Source organism: Protomyctophum parallelum, assembly GCF_964188405.1.
Source record: "Protomyctophum parallelum genome assembly, chromosome: 21".
NCBI classification, from domain to species: Eukaryota; Metazoa; Chordata; class Actinopteri; order Myctophiformes; family Myctophidae; genus Protomyctophum; species Protomyctophum parallelum.
This window is the reverse complement of record NC_139713.1, coordinates 15,270,952-15,296,540: the sequence shown is the minus strand read 5'-3', so window position 1 is coordinate 15,296,540 and position 25,589 is coordinate 15,270,952. Positions and strand designations below refer to the sequence as shown.

The 25,589-nt window shown below is 44.3% G+C and overlaps 1 protein-coding gene across 1 annotated transcript in view; it reads right to left on the bottom strand.

The window, feature by feature from the left end:
• dpysl2b (dihydropyrimidinase like 2b) overlaps window positions 1-22,741 on the bottom strand; it is a 35,538-nt gene extending 12,797 nt beyond the window's left edge. The window contains exons 1-5 of the mRNA XM_083793517.1: window positions 22,401-22,741; window positions 4,716-4,804; window positions 3,562-3,746; window positions 2,057-2,221; window positions 881-942 (exon numbers count right to left, since the gene is read on the bottom strand). Coding sequence (XP_083649643.1) covers window positions 881-942; window positions 2,057-2,221; window positions 3,562-3,746; window positions 4,716-4,804; window positions 22,401-22,442 — 543 coding nt within the window. The 5' untranslated portion in view covers window positions 22,443-22,741. The remainder of the gene's footprint in view (window positions 1-880; window positions 943-2,056; window positions 2,222-3,561; window positions 3,747-4,715; window positions 4,805-22,400) is intronic.
• Window positions 22,742-25,589: the final 2,848 nt, after the last annotated feature.

Sequence of the window (25,589 nt, the reverse complement as noted above, 5' to 3'; positions counted from 1 at the left end):
AACTCCAAATTTTCCCGGAAATGATTTTTTTTTCTTTTTTCAAGAAATGTAGAAAGCTTTATATATTGTCAATTACTTGCATGAGAGTGGGAGAGGTGGTGGAGGCTTTTGCTTTAGCGGACAGTTTGAGGGTCTGATTGAGTTATAGAGGTTTTGTCTACTTTGTCTATTTTTTTACTATACTTTCCATTCGTTCAATATTTTCAAAACGACACGCAGGCCTAAAGGCTGTTTCAAAAACCTCAGAAATGGAGTTAGGAGGTTTCCTCCCGACAGCAACGATATTTAATTTAATTTAATTCATATTAAATTCTTCACCTACAATAACATGCCCAACATAGGGACACCAGGCTTAAAGTGTTTGAAAACAAAAGTCAAATAAGGGACGATATATCTGCCAGGCCGATCTATATATATATGGATCTGGGCCTACAGTAGTAGCATCATAACCTCACTCTCCCCAGGCAAGGAGTAGCACTGGGCTAGTGGGCTGGCCTCCCTCAATCAAGCCTTTTAATCCAGAGCTGGCCAAATGAAACAAACTGAGGAGAAGTGTTAGCACTGAGAGCAAGGCTCTGATGCAATGTTCATGATGTCATCCAATATGCAGTACATCTGGTGTGTTTCCAGGTCATAGAAGAAGACACAAATGGGTAGTTGCAAGGTACGGATAGCAGTGCTGCAAGTCTCCTTTTTAAAAGGTATATTCAGTGATTTAACTTAATTCAAATACTACAAATACTCAAATACACTACTATAGTGTGTGCTGACCATATAAGGAGTTCCTCCCTGTCCCCATACAGTTGACCCCTGGGGGTCAACACACACACACACACACACACACACACACACTACAAAGGCATCATAGGCAATGTCCTACCTGAGAGTCAGTAAGTTGATAAACATCCTTATAAGCCAAATAGACAAGGAAGGAGTTTACACCTGAAGAACAGAGGATAATTGTTTTAATGTCAAAATAAGAAAGGAATGACAAAGTGAAGACAAAAACAGAGAAAGAGAGAGAGAGAGAGAGAGAGGGGGGGGGGGAGAGAGAGAGAGAGAATGATCAGTGCTCATTACTTCCTAATTCCTAGATTAGATTCACATTTCCTCCAGTGAAAACTACTTAGCAGACGAAAATAGGATCACTTTGGAGAAAAGATAAAGAATAAAAATAAGTCACCGGTCTAAAAGTGGAGTCATACAGTGTTGTTGTATAGTCTGATGAGAAAATCCCTCATAAACCATTATATTGAATGAAACTCAAACGTGTTCCATTTCATATTTATTATGCATGCACTTTTTGTCTTTTGTCTTTGTTCAGAACCTTGTTTTATGCATGAGATTATGCTACAGCTACACATCTGATAGATACATCGACATTCGCCCGGGTAGTCTATCGGTCTAAAGGCAGGGGTTCCCAAAGTGGGGTCCGGGGACCCCCAGGGGTCCTTGAAGGACTTCCAGGGGGTCCCCAGCTAAATGATAGTTTGGAACCAAATGGACCCCTCATGGTTGTGTAACTCAGAGAGTGTACCAATGGAACCAAATGGATTTGGTTCCATTCGTACACTCTCAGAGTTACATTCATATTTATTTTACAATATAAATTGGAGTCTCAGAGATAGAAAGGCCATTAAATGGGGGGGGTGTAGACAGTAGACTATAATGCATGTCAAACTGGGGAGTCCTTGAAATGAAACGGGTTGAGAATCACTGCTAGAGCCGTAAAAACTTCTCTTATGGGGGGGGGGGGGGTCGGGTCCCTCCCTGGCATATCTCTTCAAAGGGGTGGGGGGGGGGTCCACTCCGCAGGCTCATTATAGTGTCAATTTGGGGGTATAGAAAATGAATTAAATCCGCACTTCCAGTCGAGTAAGAGTCTTTATTATTCATAAATAATGTGCTCCGCATACAGCAGCAGTCATATACCAGACAGACAAACGCGTTTCGGCGCGCAGGCCTTCGTCAGTGTCAATTTGGGGGTCCTTGACATGAAAAAGGTTTGGGGAACCACTGGGGGGGGGGGGGGGGGGGGGGAGGCGTACGTACGTACCGTGGTCCTTCACCAGCGTCTCCATGTCCTCCTGAATGCCTCGGTGCCACTCTGTGATGTCCACATGCAGAGAGTAGTCGCAGCATGACTTGCTGTCGGCCCACTCGCGCCACTGCTCGAAGGCAGTGAGCAGGCTCACGCCAAGCTCGGGCATCACATGGTCAACTGGACGGGGGGAGGGGGGAGACATCCAGATGAGGGGTGAGGTGAGCAACTTTGGAACAGGGGAGGGCCACTCTAGTACCACACTCACTCCAGAGGGCCACATTTCATATACTGTTGTAGCAAAGATAGCAGGCATAATTTGTTGCTATTTTTTAATTGGAAATTGAAATGTTTTTATTTTTACAATAGAATTTTAACACTAAGCTACTACTCTTGCCTTATTTCCCTTCTGTTCCTAGAACTGTTATTTTCTTTATTGTGATTGTCGATTTGTGTCAAACCCTTTGTTTGTTTGTTGCTTTGCTTTATTGTTATTGTTGAATGGTATTGTGGGTGTTGTGTTAAAAAAAAGAAAATCCAATAAAATACCAATCACAAAAAAAGTATTCCGATATTTTAACCTGCATTAAGTGAAGGTGAGGGCCGCATGTGGCCCCCGGGCCACCAGTTGCCCATTTATGAACCAGATAATGACACAAATGTCCATGCACGCGCATATACTGTACGCTCACGTGTGAAAACATTCCCACCAATGTTCAAGATGGAGTGCCATTATTTTTTTACCTGCTTCTTCAAAAACAGAAAGAAAGTGTTAAAATGATTTTCACCTTAGCACCACCCACCTGAACGTAAGACTCGCCCACAGCTGTTAATAAGGGGAGGGGCTGATTTTAGTGCGTCACTAAAGCGGCGTATTTCGATTGGGCCTTTTTGACTAAAAAGGCTTTCAAGCTTTCAGGAAGAACTGTCTATCAATTCATCCATCCATCCATCTGTCTGTCATGTCTCCATCCATAAATAAATGCCCGATGGTGTTTACCCTTTATATTGTAAAGCTTTGTTAAGACTGCAGGCAAATCTGAGTATTGCCGCCACGCCAAACGGCCCGAAGGCCAGAGATAATATTTCCGTCTGGCGGTCCATCTGTGAAGAGCTAATCGGGTGGATCGGTGTAAAAACTTTGTGTGCATACTTCATACTACAGTACTGTAGGTCAAGTACTGTCAAAAAATAACCATCATGACACGTTGGATCATGATACAACTACCCAGTGTACCCACGTATAGGCCATGCTTATTTCTATATTTTCCACCAATTTGCTTTTTGGCGGTTCAGACTCAAGAGTTGATAAACAAATAGAAATCAGTAAAGGAGCAACTTGGACACTCAGGCATGAAGGAAGCATGAGTTCAAGTCCGTAGCTCTCCCCTTGTCCCCCATATATGGGGACTAGGTTGGTGGAGGGTGTGTAGAGCCCAGGATCACATTAGATTATTGACACAGGGGTGAAAAATGGGTTACAAAACCGGATTAGGACATAGCCTAAATGGCTGACATACTGATCATGGTCGTCCCCCCTGCCAAAGCAGCACGGGTGCCCTGGTAGAAGTCATCAGCCGAGACCATGCCTCGGTCAGGCATCTGGAAGCGCGTGTGCACATCGATGCCCCCTGGCATCACCATGCGGCCATGGGCATCGATGGTTTTGACCCCACCGGGAACAATCAGGCTCTCCCCGATTTGTCTGAGAGAGAGAGAGAGAGAGAGAGAGAGAGAGAGAGAGAGAGAAATACAGAGACAGGGATCATATTATAACCTTCTATAGAAACAGTCCGCACTCACACAAGGTGAATTTTGTAATTGGAATTTTATAATTTACCGCAGTCTCTGTCAAACAGACGCGGTTCGGTGACTCAGGCCTTCATCAGTGTTTTTTCTGATGAAGGCCTGAGTAGCTGAAACCGCTACGTTACGTCAGAGACAAACTGCTGCAGTAAATAACACAACAATTCACAACCGAAATTCACCTTGTGAGTGCATACTGTTTCTATAGACTGTTCACTGAGAGGCTGCACCACTCCATCCTTTTCTAAAACGGTGTTGTTTTCGTCGACTACAACTAAGATGACAAATGTTCGTAAAAACTATCTATTTCCACTGACGAAAACTAAATGGAAACTAAGCTATGATGACTAAAACTAAATGTATTGACAATTTCGTCAACAAATAAAGACCAGACTAAAATGTTAGGAAGGGACTAGTGGACAAGAGATCCAGTATAAGTCATTTTACACTTGCTGAAAATAGACGATCTACAAGCCCACAACGCGTCGCATCGACTAAATCAACTGTAGATTTAGTTGACTACAATCTTATGATATTTAGTCGACTAAAACTAGACTAACACTAAAATATTCCAGGTGACTAAAATGTGACTAAAGCTAAATGAAAACTATTCAAGAGACTATGACTAAAAGTTGCTGTCTAAAACAACACTGCTCTGAAACTACACGCTCAGATTGGGTATAATTTTATAACACTGCACAGTGAGCTTTAGATTGGGCTATTTGAAAAACGTTATAAATGGCAGTGCCGAAAACAACGTTTTTGAAAGTAGTTTAGTGTTTAAGTTATAAGTCATCATTATTCAGAGATAACAGCACAACCAAAAGTTCTCAAGGTTCTTGAGGATTTAATAAAGGGGCTCACGTACTTGATGACGCCATCCTCCATATAGATGTCAGCACAGAAGGACTGGTCATCGTTCACGATCTTCGCTCCTTTGATCAGAAGACGCTCACTCTGGAGAGAGAGAGAGAGAGAGAGAGAGAGAGAGAGAGAGAGAGAGGCACAATGAAGACGATCGGTTGGCGTGAACAGAATTCTACCAGTGTAAAAACCAAGTAAAAGTGCGGAATTGAAAATGTACTTGCAAAAGTATCGGCATCAAAATGTACTTAAAGTACTACAAGTAAAAGTACTCATTGTGCAGAATGTCCCATTTCACAAGTTCAAAATGTGAACAAAATCTACTGTGAGCTTGTAGATCTGCTATTTTCAAATGGTCGATTAATTTAGGTTTTATAATCAAAAATGTAATCTCCAAAGTAACTAGTAACTGAAGTTTTCAAATAATTGTAGTGGAGTGAAAGTAAAACTTTTGGCTCTGAGATGTAGAACTAAAAGTACTGGAAATTGGAAATACTTAAGTAAAGTACAAATACCTCAAAATTGTACTTAGGTACAGTACTTAAGTAAACGTCCACCACTGAATTCTACAACATTCCGACCGCATTCCGGACATCCACTGAGAGGGGGGGAAAAAAGCGATAACCGACGATGTATGGGAACCACGAACCAGACACCACACAGATACGTCTGTTGCTCCATGAAAACAAAATAGGATTACGGGGGTGAGCAGTATTTGACCTATGTAGAACTACTGGGTGTAGGATAGAGACTAGAGTATGCACATGCATGATTTCCCCATCAGGACACGCCCCCCTCATCTAGACTGAGTGGCAAAACATTGAGCAGCATGGAGTGTTGGAGTTTGGAAGCGCTCGTTGGAAATCACTCAACCGTCAAACGTACCACCCGTTTCTAAATGTCACATAATGCAGGAGGCAGCAAAATGTTGTGTTATCTTAAAAACAAGCACTTCCAAACTCTGACAATTTGAGAAAAATAATCAAATGCAGGGCATTTCTTGACAGAAAGTATAGCTCATAACGTTTCTATGGTGGATTTTTATGGAAAAAGTTTTGCCGATAGAAGGAGGATAATTCAAGCTTTTCGTACAGCTGCAATGTTGGTGAGTTTAACATTGCTTAATGCAATCAGACAGGACTTTTCTGTTTGGATGAATGGGCTGTCAAGGCCAGAAAGTAGTTTTTTGCCACTCAGTGGGCGTTCCCGCATAACTTCCAGGTACGATGATGTCACGCGCATACCCTCTATTGTAGACTTGTAGAACTACAGGGATAAAAAGGGGGAGAGGAGAGAGATCTTTATTCATTCACCAAAGGAAACTACCGTCAGCCAGGGACGTGCAGAGAGTGTTAAGAGGGGCAGGGGCACTTTTGGACTAAAATAGCAGATCTGCAAGCTGCGACGCGTTGAGAGCTTGTAGATCAGCTATTTTCGGGGCGCAACCCAGCACTCTTTAGCTAGTGGAGAGATGCGGGTGTAACGACATGGATTTCGAAACAAATTTGTTCAACGCTAGATACTGTGTTCAGGTTCAGGAGACTTTGGGGGGAAAAAAAAGAAAATTCTCCTGAATGCTGCCTTCCGGCATGGCATGGAAAGGAGTGGCATTTGCATTTCTTTCACTATACTGCTGCATTCGCAGTCTGGAAAGGGCGGTTGTTTGACAGACGGGTAAAAGGGCAGGGGCTGAAGCCCCCGTTGATGTCTGTCTGACTGTGCACGTCCCCTGGGTACAGCAACCAGAAAAGAAGTGGCAGTGTATAACCCAAGGACATACACTGTATAGCAGCACAGGACCCAGCGACATACTAGCCTCATGTCCAGGGGCTGAATACTTGTACATCAAGCTGCCTCACGCTACAGAAACTACTGTAGTTACGCTACAGCCACTGACTGAATGTGACTGGACAATTATTGGACAATGTCACTCACACAACATCGTTCTCTTCTGCTGCGCCTTTGTTGTGTTACGGCACATTTCCGCAGTGCCATGTTTAAACCCTGCTGGCTTTCATCCTGATAGAGAACAGCATGTCCTCTACAGTACCTACTGTACGTACAGTATATGGTTTATGGTTGCAGCATTTTGAGTCACTGCGTTGACTGCTCTCTCTCTCTCTCTCTCTCTCCTCGGTCTTTCAACTGCACCACTTTTTGGTCGGGCACACAAGCACAAAACGCACAGACAAAAAACACAAAAATCTGTCTGTCTGTATACAGTTAAATATACAGTACTATATACATGATGATGGATACATGCAGCATGCACAAATACTGTATATTAAAGGATAATATGCGTACACACACACACACACACAGGGATGGGAGGTAGAGGTAGATAATGAGTCGGAGAACACCGCTGTTTGGTTTGGCACCATGTTTCTGCGGGGGTTGTTTTAACAATGACGGAAGGAAGGAAGGGAGGAAGGAAGGACAAGAAAGACAGAACAAGTGGAACTAGAACAACGAAAGGAGACAGAGGCAGCATGGTTGGACGTATAGAATCATTAGAATGAAGACATGATCACAGACATAACTGCAATAGCGTGAACATGAACACACACACACACACACACACACACACACACACACACACACACACACACACACGCACACACACACACACACAAGGAACAATGCGCAAACCAAACCACCACCAACAACAACAAAGTGTGCAATTGCAATGTGCATGCTGTGCCGACCGGAAAGCACTGGCAGCCAGCCAGGACATACAAGATACCAGAAGTATGCTGGGTCAAAGGTTAGGTATAGGGGTTAAGTAGTGAGGGGTCGGCCTGGGCCATGGCTCAGCGGTCCAGGCAGTGTGCAGCGGGTTCGACTCCCGATCCCGACGGCCTTGACTGCGTGTCACTCCCCCCCCCCACCCCATCTCTCTCCCCATTTCCTGTCTATCCCTCCATAAAAAGTATAAAATAAAGGTGAAAGCCACAATTAAAACATCAAAAAAAGAAATAAAAAAAAGTAGTAATTGGGATTTTATGCCCAGGTCAGGCACATGTTCAGTTCACACCACTGGTACTACCCACTGCCGTGGCTTCAAAAGTATTGTGTTCTTTGTTCTTTTCAATAGGGCACCGAATAGAAGTCTAGCGTCAATATCGGTAGAAAAAAAAATCCACGGGTTCATGTACTTTTTCATTTGAAATGTAATCCCCATAGGGGGATTTTAGATCGCCGGCTCATATAAATAAACATGTCAACCCCCGGGCCGTTTCACTCATATGGATATGAAGAATCAACTGACTGAGAGAGAGAACGCTATGTTACTGCTGCTGAATTGGTTACATTTTCGCTAGAAACAGACTGTATCAAATATGAGTGACTGACTGTCATAAACGATCCAGAGACACCGGCCTCCCCGACAACAACAGAGACAGTTTGTTTATTTTTGGACCAGAATGCTTATATGAGACGATTTCAAGATGAGCCCATGTTATTCTCCATAGAGAAACGACTTCCGTGAACCAGGAGATGAGCGAGCGCTCTATAAATGTACATCCTCTGTTGCACTGAAATGGACTGGGGACTAGGGGGTATAAGCTGTGTTTTGCAAGAAGAACTAGATATGTGAATTGGATTTCAGCAAACGTTTAATTTATACCGCTTGCTCAGACATTAAGGTGAGTCCATTTCTCAGAGTGGTGCACAGGCTCAGCCCATCCAGATTGTGTGGGGACAATTTGGGTATTGTATTGGCTGCCGACACGGTGCCAGACAAGCTAATACACAACGATACACAACGACTATTGTGCAGCAAAATGCAAAATCGGTGCCAGACTATGGCATGCACCAGCGCCGGTCGGGAAAAATTTATTAATGAATAGACCAGGCGTTCCCAAATAGTGCGGGGACATTCGGTCGCAAAGGGCCCCCCCTTGGCCGTGCCTATGATCCAGAGACAAGACTGAAGAAAATGCTAATCACTAATTCTCTCTAGCTGGGGGTATGATGCCAGCTCCGCTTTTAACAAAATTAGGGTAAGGAATGCTCTGGTGAAAAACAATGAAGGCCGGTGTTCAAAGGCTTTTGAACACGCACGGCCCTCCTTGGTCCTCTTCATGACGACTGGCTGACCAAAATAATAATACCACTTTTCAAAAAGGACCAATCATCAGACCGCCAGACTAATTACTATGTAATTGATCATACATGCCTGTTGTGCCACTTGTCTCTCTCTAGGAGGGGCGAATCCCCTACAACAACCAAACCAGCCCCACTTCACGCCTCACCCCCAAATCCCAGAGGCCCCCCCCCCCCCTGTTGAGTCACCCCCAGTGGCTCCGTCTGGCATGTCCTCCCAAATGGGGACTTATGGGAGTGGCACAATAATCTGGTCACGAGGAACCTAAGCATCCTCCGCTAAACAAAGGCTGCTCTGTCTGTAGCGTCTGTCTGACTCTCCACCAGCGTGTTTCCCAGTCCTGGCCCTCATGAGCACAACTGCTGCTTTCCAATGCCCCGCCCCGCATGCATCCCAGCTCACAAATAGAAAACTCATAATAACTGTAATAGGGTACAGTACAGTGTTGCTTTCGTCGACTAAAACCACGACGAAAAAATGTTCGTCGACTACCTTTTTTCCACTGACGATAACAAAACAAAATGAAAACTAAGCTATGATGACTAAAACTAAGACTAAATATATTGACAATTTCGTCAACAAATAAAAACTTGACTAAAATGTGGAGGGGAGAGACTAGTGGACAAGAGATCCAGTAAGTAATTTTACACTTGGTTGCATGCTGAAAATAGCAGATCTACAAGCTCACAACGCGTCGCAGCGTGGTGCGCTGTGAGCTTGTAGATCTGCTGTTTTCAGCAAGTGACTAAAACTAGACTAACACTAATACATTCCAGGTGACTAAAATGTGACTAAAAATGTGCTGCCAAAAAACAACACTAATACAGTAAGTGATTCATGTTATTGATTAGTACAAAAATTAAATACACATTTTTATGTTTATGTGTATGTATGTATATAAACATATTACATTATTTAATGCAGTGGTTCTCTGCGCGGACCCCCATCTGAAAAGGTTTTGTGCCAGGGGACCCCCAGAATAGAAGATTTGTTACGTAAGGGTGTTTCAGAAGTAGATGTACAAGCTCGCAGCGTGGCACACAGTGATGTGCTGTGAGCTTGTAGATCTGCTATTTTTGAATAGCCAATGAACGCAGAAAATGGATTGTGTTTCAAATAATTGTGATGCTGTGTTAACGCATTTAGCTGAGGACCCCCTGGAACCCCCCAAGAACCCTTGGGGGACCTCGGACCCCACTTTGAGAACCACTGATTTAGTGGACACTACCACAATATTCAACATTATGTCTTTTCCTTTTTTACATTTTTATCCCACGATTTTGCAGCCCATTTCTTAACGCAGTGTCAATTATCTAATGTAATCCTGGGCGCTACACTTCCTCTGCCAACCTGGGGAGGGCAGCTGACTGACCTCATGCTTCCTTCTATGCATGAGGAGTTTCCCCGACCGTAGCGCTTGGAAGGAACATGTTTTTCCGACCGGTTCCTCCATCAGGTGCCCCGGCTGGCCAGGGGGAGGCAGTTTAGAGACCCGGATTACTGCATGTTTTTGTGAGAAGTACCTACCCTAGGGGACACGGGGAGAACATGCTAACTCCACACAGAAAGGCCCTTTCGCCAACCCCGCCTCGGGTATGGTCACTGATGATGGACAGAGCACGACCCCAGCGCCCACAGCGGGAATCGAACCCTGGACCTTCTAGCTGTGAGGCGACAGCACTACCGACTGTGCCAACTGCCAAGTGCCACTGCCGTGCCCCTCAACATTATCTCTAAATATTTGCCATAGGGCTAGTGCTCCGGTAGCACAAAAACACTGGCAAAGTTGTATTGAGAAGAAAACAAATAATAATAAATAGACTCCATGTGATGTCATTGGGGTAAAATACTGTAATCGTGTTTAGGGCAAAGTAGTAATCTTGACTTCAGAAAGCATGAATCTGGTAAGATGATGTAATGTCGGTCATAGTAGATCATAATGGGTGTGCCAGTCTGATGCTCGCCTCTAAAATACACGGTGGTAACTGTAGGAAGTCTGTAAATTAAGGCCAAAACAGACAGACAGACAGACAGACAGACCGACAGGAATTTTCCGTTAATAAATGTGTCATAAATAATGCAAAAACACAAAGCCGAAATCACATGCACACACATGCATGTGTGCCTTTGACAGTGGTGACGGAACCGGAAACAGACTGAGCACGCACATGCATCGTCCTTTTGTGTTCATGTTGTGAGCGTTTCTAAAACGGGTAGTCCCAATACTTGATTCTGATTGGCTGGATAACCCACTCCTTCAATCACTTTATATCATTCGCAGCTGATTCCACATCTCTGTAGCTGTACTGGGGAAGGGGAGCGCTTGATTGCTTTACAAACACATGCCGTGCGGGCGTGTAATCACCGCCCGGCTCATACGACTGTGAATGTGTGGCTCCAGGCAGCCCCGTAAAGACATCAAGCACTATTATCCCGTCACATAGGCTACTTGCAGAGCAAAACAAGGAAGTGATGTGGCTCACTCTAGTGGAGCAAAGCGTAGCTACTTTTGTGAATTTAATAGTTTTATTAAGTTAATATTGCTATATGTTTGTAACCGTTAATCTACTCTTGTTTTGGGGCAGTCAAGGATCACTGGAACTATCTAGAAGAGAAAATAAAGTTGTATCATCTGAGTTAGTACTTTAGAATGTATTGATCTGGTGTGTCAGTGGGACATTCAGACAGACATTCCTCAGTACGACACCCCTGGGGGGCACCAACATTAGTAGTTAGTTAATAGTAGCCGTGCACTGAAAGGTGTGGCAATGCAATGACAGTGGTGACGGACCCCGTATTAAATGTATAGACATGTAGAGCGCAGAAGGCCTTTGGTGGAAGGGCTGGCTTTCACGTCCTGTCCTAGGACGTACCACGCCTGGACCGCCGTCCTTATTTTTTTTTATTATATTGCCATCAGGGCGTGTTGGTATGTATGTGTGGCTCCTGTGTGATTCTGTGTGCGTTCTTAATTGTTTCCTTAAACACGTCGTGTGTGTGTTCCTGTGAGCTACTAGCCCTGTGAGGCATCCTGAGTTTTCCTGTTGTTTAACCTGCAATAAAGCCCTGTTTCCAGTTCTCGGTCGTCCTGCATTTCTCCTCGCACCAAGTCACACCGTGATAGTAAGAACGCACCATTAAAAGTTCTATGGAGTCTGCGGGGAACGAGCCAAGAAGGGAGGGCCGCGATAACCACCAGGAGGGTGGGTTGGAGCAGCTGGAGCGGTTTTTCGAGGAGCGTTTGGCGAGGTCAGAGGCCAGAATCGCGAGCGTCCTTCTGATGATCATGAACGGGCTGCGGGGAATCCCTGTGGAGCGTCGGGTTCTCACCAGGGAGGTGGGAACACAAACACTGGCGGAAGTAGCACCGAGTCCCAGACCGAGCCGGAGGAGGTCGGGAGGTTCGTCTTCGGGTCTCCGGGGTCTAGCGCATCGGAGACATCTCTAGACCTCGTAGAGAGAGAGGAGGCGGACAGCAGCCAGCGGCTTCCCGAGGACCCCCAGCCTGGGGAGAGAGACCAGCTCTCGTCGGCAACCAAGAAGACCCAGCGACTAAGGGAAGGCCTTTGTTTCTACTGCGGTCTTGCTGGCCATGTAATTACCCGCTGTCCGGTTAGACCGGCGAGGCGCATTTAGTTTATACTGTGTTTTTTTCTCCTGCCTTTTTTTTCTCCTCGTTAGCTTGCCCCGAGGGGGTTGTTTTGTTTGTTTGTTCGGGGGTGGTGGGCCCCGTTTGGACCCTGTGGGGTGGTTTCTGGACCCATGTGGTGTGTGTGTACCTGTGGTCGTCTTTCTATTTCTTATGAGGTTACTGTGTTTGGCCCAGAGGGGTCTGTTTTCGTTTTTTATTTGTGATCATGCTGTATTGACCCTGAGGGGTTCCCTTTTTCGTTTGGTTGACACCTTTTTTTTTTTTTACTGGAACGGATTTTCCTTTTGTGTGTGTGTGCCTTTTTGGTCTTGCTTCTCACTCTTCTCTTTTCCCCCTGCATTAGTTCCCTCCCCCCCCTCCCGGGTCGGCGATGATGAGATGCTGACGGGCTGCTGGGTCCTTTGGTTGGTGGTAGCGGGCCTCGCCTCGTCCTCTGTGTCCTGACTGTGGGGGGTCCGCGCTCAGCAGTCTGCTTCCAGCCATCGATGACTCACCGCCGCCCGATTCCCCCCCCCCCTCCCCCCCGGTCCCCCTCGTCCTCCCCTCTCCCTGGCCCCGATGCTGGACACGGCCTTTCCCCTCTGCTCTCCCCTTCCTCTGCCCGGTGGGCTCCCGATTCCTTGTCGGTGGCAGGACGACTCCCACCTTCGCCGTGGTCGATGCCAGGGGGGTTCCTGTTATGCGGTCGTTGTCGGGGGTGCCGTCCGGGCATGTCTGCTGGGCCCCGTGGTCCGGTTAACCGGCACTACTAGGCTACTACGGCTACTAGCCCTGTGAGGCATCCTGAGTTTTCCTGTAATAACCTGCAATAAAGCCCTGTTTCCAGTTCTCGGTCGTCCGTCCTGCATTTCTCCTCGCACCAAGTCACACCGTGATACTGGCCTCACTCCATCCACCCTTGGCATCTCTTCATCCAACAACTGCTTCGTAATATGCCGTTACATCAGGTGGCTGCTCACCCTGAACCACCATCATCACATTACTAAGAAGTTTTCAAGATCTCAGTGCGCTCGTCGTTTCAATTTCACACTCAAGCTCAAGCCACTCCAGCCATGCTCCAAGCCAGCCAGGGCTGCAGGCCAACTACAATTATGTTTTCAGAAACAGTTACACGTGGTTTGTCCAATAAACAGAGTTAACCTTTCTGGGTTACACACTGGATATGTTCTTTGGTCTATGTTTACAGGAGGTGGTTAATCGCACAAATCAATTGAACTTTTAATAAAAGCTTGTTGCTGGGATGTTTTGAAATGTCCCACACATTTATTTGATATACTGTAGGCCTATACTTTTGTATTCATAGCAATTCACTATATTCACTTGTCAATGATATTTGATGAATCGGAAAAGTACTCGATAGATCAACGATAGTTGCAGCCTATACCTATACCTATCTAAATGAGTACTTTCCGTTAAAAAACGAAGAAAGAAACTGCTGCATTTCAATGCCTCCTTGCTGAAAACAAATTAATTGATTAATATATTACAAGGAAACATTTGTATGTCACGAGTCCCCCATTTGTGTAATGGCGGAGCTTTTTCAGAGCTAAATGGGGAGAGGAGAGAGGGAGGGCCATAGAGTATTAAAAGGATAGAGACTGATCTGGCGAAGCTCCGCCCCCTCCGCTATTCATGTCAGTGGAAGTTGCTCAGTGGCGTTTTGAAGCACCTGGAAGGACCGTCTATTTCCGCCTTTTTTCGCCGATTCAGCATTCAAATGCGGAAGTGCAGCTGGGCTTTAATGTTGAGCGCTCAGTTGCACGGGGTTTCCTCGTCAAGAATCCACGGGTCCGCCTGCAGTCCTTCCTCTTACCACTAGGGCCCAGCGCTTCAACGTTGGAGTGCCTCACTGGCCTCTTGGGGAGGGCGCGCATCGGGCCTTGCTGATTTGTAGCCTCCCACACCTCTGTGCAGTGAGCAAGCTGCCAGCCACTCTGCTGGATTGGCAGTGAGTCTCCATGGGCCTTTTGACAGGATCTGTGCCAAACACGACAGTGACCTTTCCTACATGGGAACCATTCAGAGCCCCGTCCGTCACACGAACACGATGTAGACCACGGCTTTATGGCTTCATTGCTGCTCAACGCTTTATACTCTGCTTTATAAAAGAAGAGAAATGCAATTATTACAATGTGTTTTGATTAATTCTTCACAATGTGTTATGCATTTTAATTTGATTCATGTCAACTTTACATAACCCATTTTGGGGCGGGAACCCCCTTTTGGTGTTAGCATTGTGTAATGCTTTAGCTATTGAAAAATAGCAGATCTACAAGCTCGTAAGGTCTGCTATTTTTGATGCTCAGCGACATCATACGGTAGTTAGGTTTGTTTCCCTGCCCCCTTTTTCTATAGGCAGGTGTTCTGGTGAATTTCACCCGCGTTTAGTGATTTAGAAGGAAAAATAACGAAAGATAAATAAATAGCAGGTTTATATAATGGAAGAAATGACTGCAAGGTTACAATTAAAAATGGAAAGTTTCATACTTAGATGGACTTCTGTGATATTGTATTTGGGTGTTTCGGTGTATGTGTAGAGGTTGTTGGGTCTGTAGTAAAAGTGTCATGTAGTGGTTGTTGTGTCTGTAAAAATGCTTTTATATATCTGAAGTGTATTGTGAGTCATGTCTCCTGCTCTTTTCCTGCCTAGTCTTTAACACTCAACTTGAAAAATGCTGTACTGTTGTAGTCATGTCAAGCTGTTTTTCTGTTTACTTACTCTGTGCGTTTTTGTTATGTTTTTGTTTTCATGGATTATGTTTGATTTGTGTTCATTTATTCATTAAAATAACTTTTGAATAAAAACAAAGTTAAATAAATAAATAAATAAATAAATAAATAAATAAATAAATAAATAAATAAATAAATAAATAAATAAATAAATAAATAAATAAATAAATAAATAAATAAATAAATAAATAAAATATATATACCGCAATACCTGTATACCCAACAAGTGATGGTTTGACAACACAAGACAAGTCTTGTACAAAATCTAATCTATCAACAAAATTATTATTATTTTATGGGGGTCCCTGGCACTACACCTTTTCAAATGTGTTTCCGTAGCTCAATATGCCGAATATAAATGTGGTAAATTGATAAATATAATAGAGAGCCACTGCTCTCCGATCCAGCATCCAGCATCATTATACTTATTCCACTGTGGGGGAAAATACTTCTGAAAGCCTGCAGGAGGAGGAAGGCTAGCTGAATATGAGAAATGAGAATAATATGATCTGTCTGTCAGATCAATCCAGCCATATCGTGTGACACCTGTAGCCTGCAATGAAACGCCAGCCTTGTCCTAACGTGAAATGGCTGCAAAGGTGAAAACTGAAACCCCATCTGGAAATGGAAAAAGCGACGGATATTTGATGACACAGCGATATTCTGGTAAGAAGTCACAGATTCAGCACTGAATTGGCATGGACGCTACGTAAAAGGCTGCCAATGTTAGGCGTATAGTAACCAGGCGACGCCATGTGTTTGTCTACCAAATGGAGCATAAACTGGGAACATTGTGAGCTCAGGTTGAGCATACTGGGGCCAGACACGCAAACATTATACAAGTGTCTTGGATCATAGCCTGCAGCATTACTCACCAATATCCCCTTTAATACCAATATCCCGTTAACTCCTTAACCCATTTAGGCCTGGTGTCAAATTTGAAAACATGTCATTTGAAAACATGTCTTCTCAATCCTGACAGTTTTCTGAAATACCTCATGTTTCTATATCAGTGGTGCTCAATATTTCATGTCAAGGACCCCAAAAATTATATGTAATTGGCCGCCGACCCCCATCTGAAAATATGTTGTTCCAGGGACAACCCCCACCCCCCCCCCCTGAATCAAAGATCTGAGTTAAAAACGTTCACTCTGAAAGAATATATTCAAAGAGATATTTCAAAAATATCGTGATGTAATATATATGAAATATATAATAAAATCTGCTATTTTTCGATAGCTAAAATATAACATAATGCTTAATACACCAAAAGGGGTTCCCGTTCAGAATGGGTTAAATATTATAGCTGTCTTTGTGAAAAGGAAGCATTCCCTAGCTCTGAAAGGATTCATTAAATAAGGTACCATTTGGTTCAATTTGTACACTCAGATTAACACTATGGGATTTTACTGTAGGATATGGTACCGCTTACTTTGTCTCAGAGGCTCGCACTGTGCACACTGCACAGCTCAAAAATACTACGATAATTGCCTTAAAAATGTCTAAAAACATGTAAAAGTGTTTTGCCGATTTTAAATGCGTTTAGTAGTCATGTGGAGTTAGTACTACAACCACATGACGTCCCTGTTCTGGGGGCAGATCCACAAGCTCACAATGTGTCATGACTCTCAGATCTTGTAGATCTGATCTGCTATTTTCCCGCAAAGACATTTTGTGCAGAAAAGAAAGGAGGAGATTAAGTATAGTCCTCTGAGTCTGGGGCAACCTGGTGCAACTATAAGTACAAGAGTGTTAAGTGGATCAAACTAACAGTGGTTTTAGAGCGAGACAGGCAAGATTATCCGACTGACGTCAGTGACCCATACGGTCATTTTCACAGACGTTCCACCATTTGTTCACTCCAGTCAGAAGAGAAACAAGACAAGGGTCCTTAATGGGATCAATGACATGGCTTCCCTGTGCAGTCAGTACATGGAGGCCTATATGGAATGGAGTAAGTCTGGACTCTGGAGCCTTGTGGAACTCCATATTTGGGCTATCTGAGCTAAATTCGGGAGCATATATGGGGGACACACAACAGACACAATGCCGTTACCCTCTCGACCCCTTCGATGCCGGGCTGTGAAAAGAACATAAGGCGGGGTCTTGTTCGGGTCTAAAGGGGCACGGATCTCAGGCTTTTATGTGGCCAAAAATGTAAGTAAAAAATAAAAAATATAAAACATGTCATGTGTCAAAGTGTGCCTGAGCCAGACACCCCGCCAACTGCTCCCCCCGGGCCACGTACTGCAATAGTTAGGATGGGGGGAAAAAGGCAGAGGAGAAATTCTACTGTAGCCTACTGTAGCAAATACCCAAATAAATCCTCTGCCTTGGGGCACATTAAAAGACACAGACACAGTGCCAGTGTGCCACACAGAGAAACTCACAGACTCTCCTTCCTCTTACAGAACCACGCCATGAAAATGACATGGTGTTGATAATATGCTCAGCAAAGTTGCCCTTTTAAGACCTTAAAGTTGGTGAAGTGTTAAATCCATTTGCAACCTGCTGGGGACCCCCTGGAACCCCCCTCAAGGACCCTCGGGGGTCCCTGGACCCCACGTTGAGAACCCTGGTCAAAGGAGACAGCTTGTTGTACTACTTCCTCCAGTGTATTGTTTTTTTTTGCTCAGAGACTGACTTGTGCATATACGCACATACGCACACTTACACAGTCATGTACTGGCTATACGAGTATGACACACAACTACTCTTTCATACACAAAACAAATCACAAAAAGTCTAAAACCGGTCCACACACACACACAGGCACACACACATGCGCATGCAACACATGATGCAAACTGAAGCCTGTCTCCCTTCTAAATACAAATAAAAAAACACTTTATCTCGCAGCTGAGTTTATGAATGAGAACATGCAGGTTTACAATGGGGGGGAAAAACCAAAAAAAGGCCACTCTTTGCCAGTGTGTGATTCTAAAGAACAGAGAGCGTGCTTTGTGTGATGTGTGAACGGACAGAGCCGGGGTTACATTGCCTCGTGGAGCAGCAGTGAGCAGGAGTCAAGTGGAGCCCTCGCCAAAGCTCGACCGCATGCATGAACCCGAGCATCCCTATTCTGGGGACAAGCGCTCTCACGTGAAACGTGAGAGCAACGTCGCCAATTTATTTTGGGGGGGGTCCCCAAATTATTTTCCAAAATCTAATTTGTTTTTGTTTTTGCAAGTGAATGGCTGGAAAATTAGGCCTGACATCGAAATTAAAAAAGTCTTCTGAAAGAATATATATTCAAAGATGTGTGCCGCATTTTCACGATTTTTCAAAAATAGCAGACCTACGAGCTTGTAGATCTGCTGTTTTTCAATAGCTAAAGTATAACATAATGCTTAGTTAAAACACCAAAAGGGGTTCCCGCCCAGAATGGGTTAAGAGTTTACATAGTACACAGAGTACATGCATACACTTTCCTTAATGATTATATATGGTTTCAGTATTTATTTATGATACATTTTCTCTATTATTAAGGTTATTGTTTTGGCAGTGAGTTTGTATTGAGAGTGGGGCGGGGCGGGGGGGGGAGACCCCTGTCGTAACGGACTGATTTATAATCTCTCACACATTTGAGGATCATCACTGAACTGGGTGTGAGCATTGCTAATCCGTGCTACTATCAGTAAAACAGCACAACCTTTGAGTGTGATCCTTTTTTTAATACAACAATTCAGCTACAAACTATTTGCAGCAGCATCAAGCAGAATAATGGGAGACAACATGATTCTGTCTCTCTCTCTCTCTCTCTGACAAACGGTGTGCTGTAAATGAATGTAACTTGAATGGACGTGACTTTAAGTTTCCAATCTCTAGTGCACATTCTGCAAATTGGGTGAACTTTGGGTGACTGTCTGTCTGGCCCAACTATTTCATTTGAAAGGTGGAGAATCTGGATGAGTCACGGAAGCAGGTCCGAGCCCAGGTGGTGAACTTGAGGATGACATTCATATTTGATGAGAGCTCCCTGTCCTACTGCTGGCCATGACAGCCCACCCTGCTGCAAACTGTGTTGATGTTACACGGACAAGAAACACCCTTACTCCATTGCACTAATACTCTCTCTCTGTGTGTGTGTGTGTGTGTGTGTGTGTGTGTGTGTACATGGACGGACAGACAAACAAAGAGCTCACAGACAGCCTCTGGTGTCTCCGTTATAGACTGTGGTTGGATTATTGAACAAAATCCATTGAACACACTAAATATCATTCAGAGCGCGCGCACGCACGCACGCACACACGCACACACGCACACACACACACACACACACACACACACACACACACACACACACACACACACACACACACACAATGTCATTTACGCCTACACTGAAGCATATTAACAGCTATTTTCCTATCTCATCTATCTATGAATGGTCAGAAACAGACTAGACATTAGAAAGTTTAACATGTGTGATTAAATATCTGGTGGCATGAAGAATCCAATTGGGGAAAACCATTGATCGGTTCCTCATTTCCGCTCACGAAAATATATCTTAAATACCTTTACATTAAACTATTAAGATTGTGTTTTTTGCACGATGAAACGGAAGGGGGAAAGAGGCGTCACATCCGCTTTATTGCTTGATCATTTTCCGTGCTCCAGACTGGATGACGGAAGCGCTTGGAAATTTGTGGGAGGCAACAGTCTGGCTTGCGAGACTAAGCCACTTAGGATCGGCTTAATTGCTAATTTGGAAAGTGACAGCTACTAATCCTCTGATCTCTCAACTGCTCTCTGGCACTAGAGCCCAGTCAAAAATGGCGCAGCAGTACACATATTTAATTATATGATAATTGATAAACATAACCTACATTGTTGAAAAACTAAAAAGTATTATTGTTAGGATTGCAGTACTTACAAGTATAGTTGCAACAGAGGACCGAACTAATCAATTTAAAACTGCACTAGTATGTAATTTTCCTGTTCTAACCCAGATGTTTTAATTAAGTCTCCTGCACAAAAGTGCTGACAATTTTCTCACTGAGCTGAGTGGAGATCTTTTTTTTTTTTTAATCTTTATCCCACAATTTTGCAACCCATTTTTTCACCCAGTGTCAATTATCTAATGTAATCCTGGGCGCTACACTTCCTCTGCCAACCTGGGGCGTTTTTCCGACCAGTTCCTTTTCCCCTCCATCAGGCGCCCCGGCTGGCCAGGGGGAGGTAGTATAGAGACCAGGATTACTGCATGTTTTTTTTGTGAGGGTACCTATACCCTAAGCCAGGGACACGGGGAGAACATGCAAACTCCACACAGAAAGGCCCTTTCGCCAACCCCGCCTTGGGTATGGGCACTGATGACGCGAAGGACAGAACACGCCCCCAGCGTGCCCAGCGAAATAAACTCAATTTTGAAGGATGTGTCCAACCTAGACACAGGATCTAAATGTCTTAGTAGAAGTGCAGGGAGAGCAAATACATGCACTAAAAGAAATACAATACACCCAGCAGCACTCTGCGGGTACACCGCTGGGTACATCATGAGCTTTACACTTCTATTTCCGCACATTTTGTGCAAAACTGTGCGACAAAGCATAGAAGTTGTGAATCAGGCTAAACTTTTTAGATATTAAGTAATTATTACAAAAAAAAGAAAACAATCATCAGAGAAGCAAATACTGTCAAGCTGAACTAAGGCAGTGAGAAGAGCCCACCATGAACATTGATCGCTACAGGGGTGTGGGCAGCACTGTCTGCTATACTAACGGTCTACAAACTCTCTCTGTAATGTATTGTTTGTATATTTTGTTACAAAATACTGTACACCATCTTACATGAACAGCAGCAGAGGGTGCAGATGCTCAGTGGGAGTGCCTGGCTGGCTGTGAGGTATTGCATCTGTGTGCGTGTGTCCGTGCGCGTGTCCGTGCGTGTGTGTGTGTGTGTGTGTGCTTGCGCGTGTGAACATAAAGACTCAAGGACTCAGTCAGCAGGAGTAAGGAACTGCATCTGCATTTTAAAGCCTGCATATGCACTGCACACCATGGAGAGGGGTCTCTCTCTCTCTCTCTCTCTCTCTCTGCTGTAAATGATACTGATAAAGTCACCATCAATAAAGCTTTTTGGTCTGATGTGATCATGTGATGCTGATGGCACACGGTCATTGCAAATTAATGTCTGACCGCAGGCGGTCACCTGGCCTGGCATGATGCTCCATGCCTATAGCAGCCTATTGAGGATGAATCACAGCTCATTTAAACCGCTGGGGAAATAGTGACCGATCGTTCAGTCTAATCAAAATATTCCTTTGATTAGACTGTACAGTGTACAGTAGAGACACATGAAAGGAAACGGTTACGCTATAGGTCCTGGTGGTGGCACCCCCACCCACCCTCTCCGTTCACCCCTCTGTTCATTGAACTGCTGCTAGCAAAGCAACAACTCGCCATTATTTCAGCCGGCTCTGCATGGGCAATGCTCCAGGAAAGGGCTGCTTGCCACCCACCACTGTAGTAAGTAAGTGCCCCATATAGTGAGTAGTGACACATTTAACGTGCGTTTGAATTCCTGCTTGGCCGCTTCTGCATCACTCACACACACACACACACACACACACACACAAAATCCAAAGAGAGCACACAGCACAGGCCATATGGAGGAGAGTGAGGGGGGGGGGGGGGGTGTCCACCCCAGCACAGTATTGTAGCGGATGGGCGGATGCGAGGAAGCGGCGTGTGTAACAAAGAGCATATAGTGATGAAAATGTTGTAACTAGAGCAAAAAACATCCACCGAAGCTTCTTCACTTTTGTGCATATTAAGAACACACACACACACACACACACACACACACATTTCGATTTCTTTACACACACACACACACACACACACACACACACACACACACACACACACACACACACACACACACACACCAAAGATGCTCTAAAAACCAGGAGATTTCTCTGCATGCAGACTAGCCATCCACAGCAACCTGCAGAGCTGTCACCTAAAAATAGGCCAGATGCCACCCGTTCCTATTTTTGACAGGAATAGTAGGCTACATCTTCTGTAGTTTAGCAGGTTTCAGATGTGCACACTGCACAGTGCACACCTCACCTCTGAGCGCACCATGCTGTCTTGTGGGCTGTGGCATCATACAGAATGTGAATTTCATTTGATCTCCTTTCAGTTTAGCCAAATACTACTACTCTAATACTACAGTAGAATAACATCGCAACTCACTGTAATGCGGGGAATGTTCTTCTTGCCCTGATAGCCAGACATCTTCAACTCTTCGTCCTGCTCCGTTCCTATAGCTGCTCCGTGGACCGCTATCAATTCAATGGGATGGTCGGGGACTATAGCCTATTTGCGGGTTTATTTTGTATTTTTTGCAGGTTGAGTAAAGATTAAGTTAATATAGAAGAAACGGTCAAAAATATCAAGAGTCCAATTCCAATGTGCGATCCTTTAGATGGGGGGTCGATGGGAGGCCACGGGTTGTGAAGGATCGGGTCAAAACTCTTTCTCAAACTAGTATACGATATACAAATCACGTCCTCCTCCAGGTCCTGCTGGTAGCCTCCCGTTCTCTGCCGATGCACCAAACCTTCCCAGACAGACGGACTCAGACAGGAGGGAGGGGACTGGGAGTCTAGTGGCCCATAGCCCGGAGGAACGGCTCGGGCTGTTGTGATTGGCTGGTTGGTTGTCAAGGCAACAGGTCAGGTGACGCAACGGTTTACCAATATGGCTATGACGATATTGATTGATTGATTGAAATATTTATTAACAGTTTGTAGAATTTACAGTACATTTTAAGCACAAACTCAATACAAAGACTGTTAACTGTGAGTGGACGACCCAATTAAGCATTACACTTGTTTACAACAGGGTCCACATTGTTCAATTCATCAAAAAATACAGATACAGTATCTGCTTTAGTTTAAAATAAGAGGTGTATTTTAGACAGGATAGGGTTTTTCCCTCTTTCATATAGGTAGTGTAAAAGTGACTCATATTTTATCGAATCGAAGAACTTACACAGGAAGGATAAAGGATTACACATACAAGTGAAATTGGAACTTATAACTCAAACTAATTATTATGAGGATAAAATCATGTAACTGGAAGTTTTGGGAAGTTGGAAATTTGAAAATACATTTTCAGTTTATTACAATTTAGGCATTTAGCAGACGCTCTTAATCCAGAGCGACTAATTAGAGTTGGAGGAGTTATTTTACGATGACTAGTATCAGAATAATAGGCCTTTGAACAAAAAAATCATTTTGTTACAAAAAAAAACCTATATCTTGCCCTACCTTTGAAGTCTGTGCTCTGTAAGCTTATCTCTGAGTTTTCACATTACAGACAGCCAGACAACCAATCACAGACCTGGTGTGGCCCAGAGCCGTAGAGTAAGACAGAGTTACGACACTCAGGGGGCAGAAAACAGCCTGGTCACGTGGTTCACGTACTCGCGCGAGCCCATAGACTCCAATGCAGTGGACTGAGTGGAGTCTATCCGGTTGTCCCCATTCAATAGAAGTCTATGTAGATTGTAGAAGAGCCTGGCCCCATGAAGTGAACGGAGTTGTCGTAACTCTCTATACCCTATGGCTCTGGTGTGGCCGTCCCTCCGGGCTATGGGATCTAGCCTCTTCAGTTATGAATCTCTATGAATCAAAAGGCGCATGCGCAAGACCCCGCCCTGCTCCATTAAGAAGTGAAGCGACCTGCTACTCTACTACTTGGATGAGGATGGGATGGAACAGCAACATCATTTAATATCGTTAGTTTAATTTCTGGGGAGTTCCGGATTTGGTCTATTGCCACAGACAGTGGTCTCTCTCTCCGTTTGTGTGTGCTCTAAAATGTGATGTCTGCAAATGTATTTTGTCAAGATATAGAAGTTAGTGCCTGGTGGTTTTAGATTTAGGTAGCCTAGAATTTTTTGTGTTTTATTTTAAGAATCAAGTTCTGTTTTGAGTATAGCCTCGGCCTATCCCAGCATGACATTATCATAACTTCTTAAATCCTAATCCTCCTGCAGTGTTAATTTCAGTGCACCTGGGACAAATTGCTTTCAGACCCTTTATGGGTTTTTCCTGCAAGTCATCCAAGTCACTGACTGCAGGCATCTTATTGATTCCTTACACACGCCCTATCGCCTCAGAGCAGAACTTATGCACCTTGTGTGGTCCAATGCAGCACTCATGAAACACAACGTACGTGTGTGTGTGTGTGTGTGTGTGTGTGTGTGTGTGTGTGTGTGTGTGTGTGTGTGTGTGTGTGTGTGTGTGTGTGTGTGTGTGCGCGCGCGCGCGCGTGCGTGCGTGCGTGTGTGTGTGTGCGTGTGCATCAGTAGGCTATCAATTCAGACCATTTTTTTTACTATAGGCTATTAAAGCCTTTGCTTATACCTAAAACTCCCTGTATTGGGCATGCCATGAAGAGAATGTCTATCCCAAATAACAATTAGCCTTTACGAATAAAGAAAACATGCAATATCAATTCAAAATGTTGAATTGATATGACAGAAGAGAAGCCACTCCCTCTGCATGGCGGGCCCTAATATATGTGCAGCCGGTATAATGGCATATTACATCACAGTGCTGGGAAACAAAACGTGCTGTCCAGTTTACTGTGTCACCATAACCTACAGTACAGGCTATAACAAACTAAAATCGGCCCTCTGAATAACATGTGCTATAATGTTTAAATAGTAGGCCCACAAAACAAAGAAATTAAAGTCAAAACTATAAGTTTATGCACCCTATATACAATATTGTTTTGTTTTCAGTATAGCCTATACAGAATCTGTACAGAATCTGTAGTGCAGATTGCTTCTGACCTGAAAGAAAGAAAGAAAGAAAGAAAGAAAGAAAGAAAGAAAGAAAGAAAGAAAGAAAGAAAGAAAGAAAGAAAGAAAGAAAGAAAGAAAGAAAGAAAGAAAGAAAGAAAGAAAGAAAGAAAGAAAGATGGATATATAGGACAACAATGGAGCTAAAAATTTACCCTATCATCCAAATTTTGCAGCGCTTCTTTTCCTTGGCTCTCCCGGATCTGGACCTTCTGCTTCGGTTGGGAGATGTCCGTTTGTCTGTCAATGACTCGTCCGTCAGTCTTCCCCTTGCCGCCCGCCGGGAGTGAACCAAAGTCCAAGGTTTTGCTGTCCGCGGATCCTTCCACTGGGCAAAACATGCCACAGAATTTCTGCCGTGCCCTGGGGCTGTCGGAGCCCATATTCTTGAAGAAATCTGGCACTTCCCCGGTGGCCGACATGCTTACAGGTTGCCTGTGTTGCGTTTTGCAGGGTGATGGTGATGCGAGGTTATATGGTTTACGGACAGTATAAGCAGTGGGGGCTGAATCTGACACGATCCCAGAGCTTAGAGTAGACAGACAGCCACCGCCTTGCCGGTTACGAGC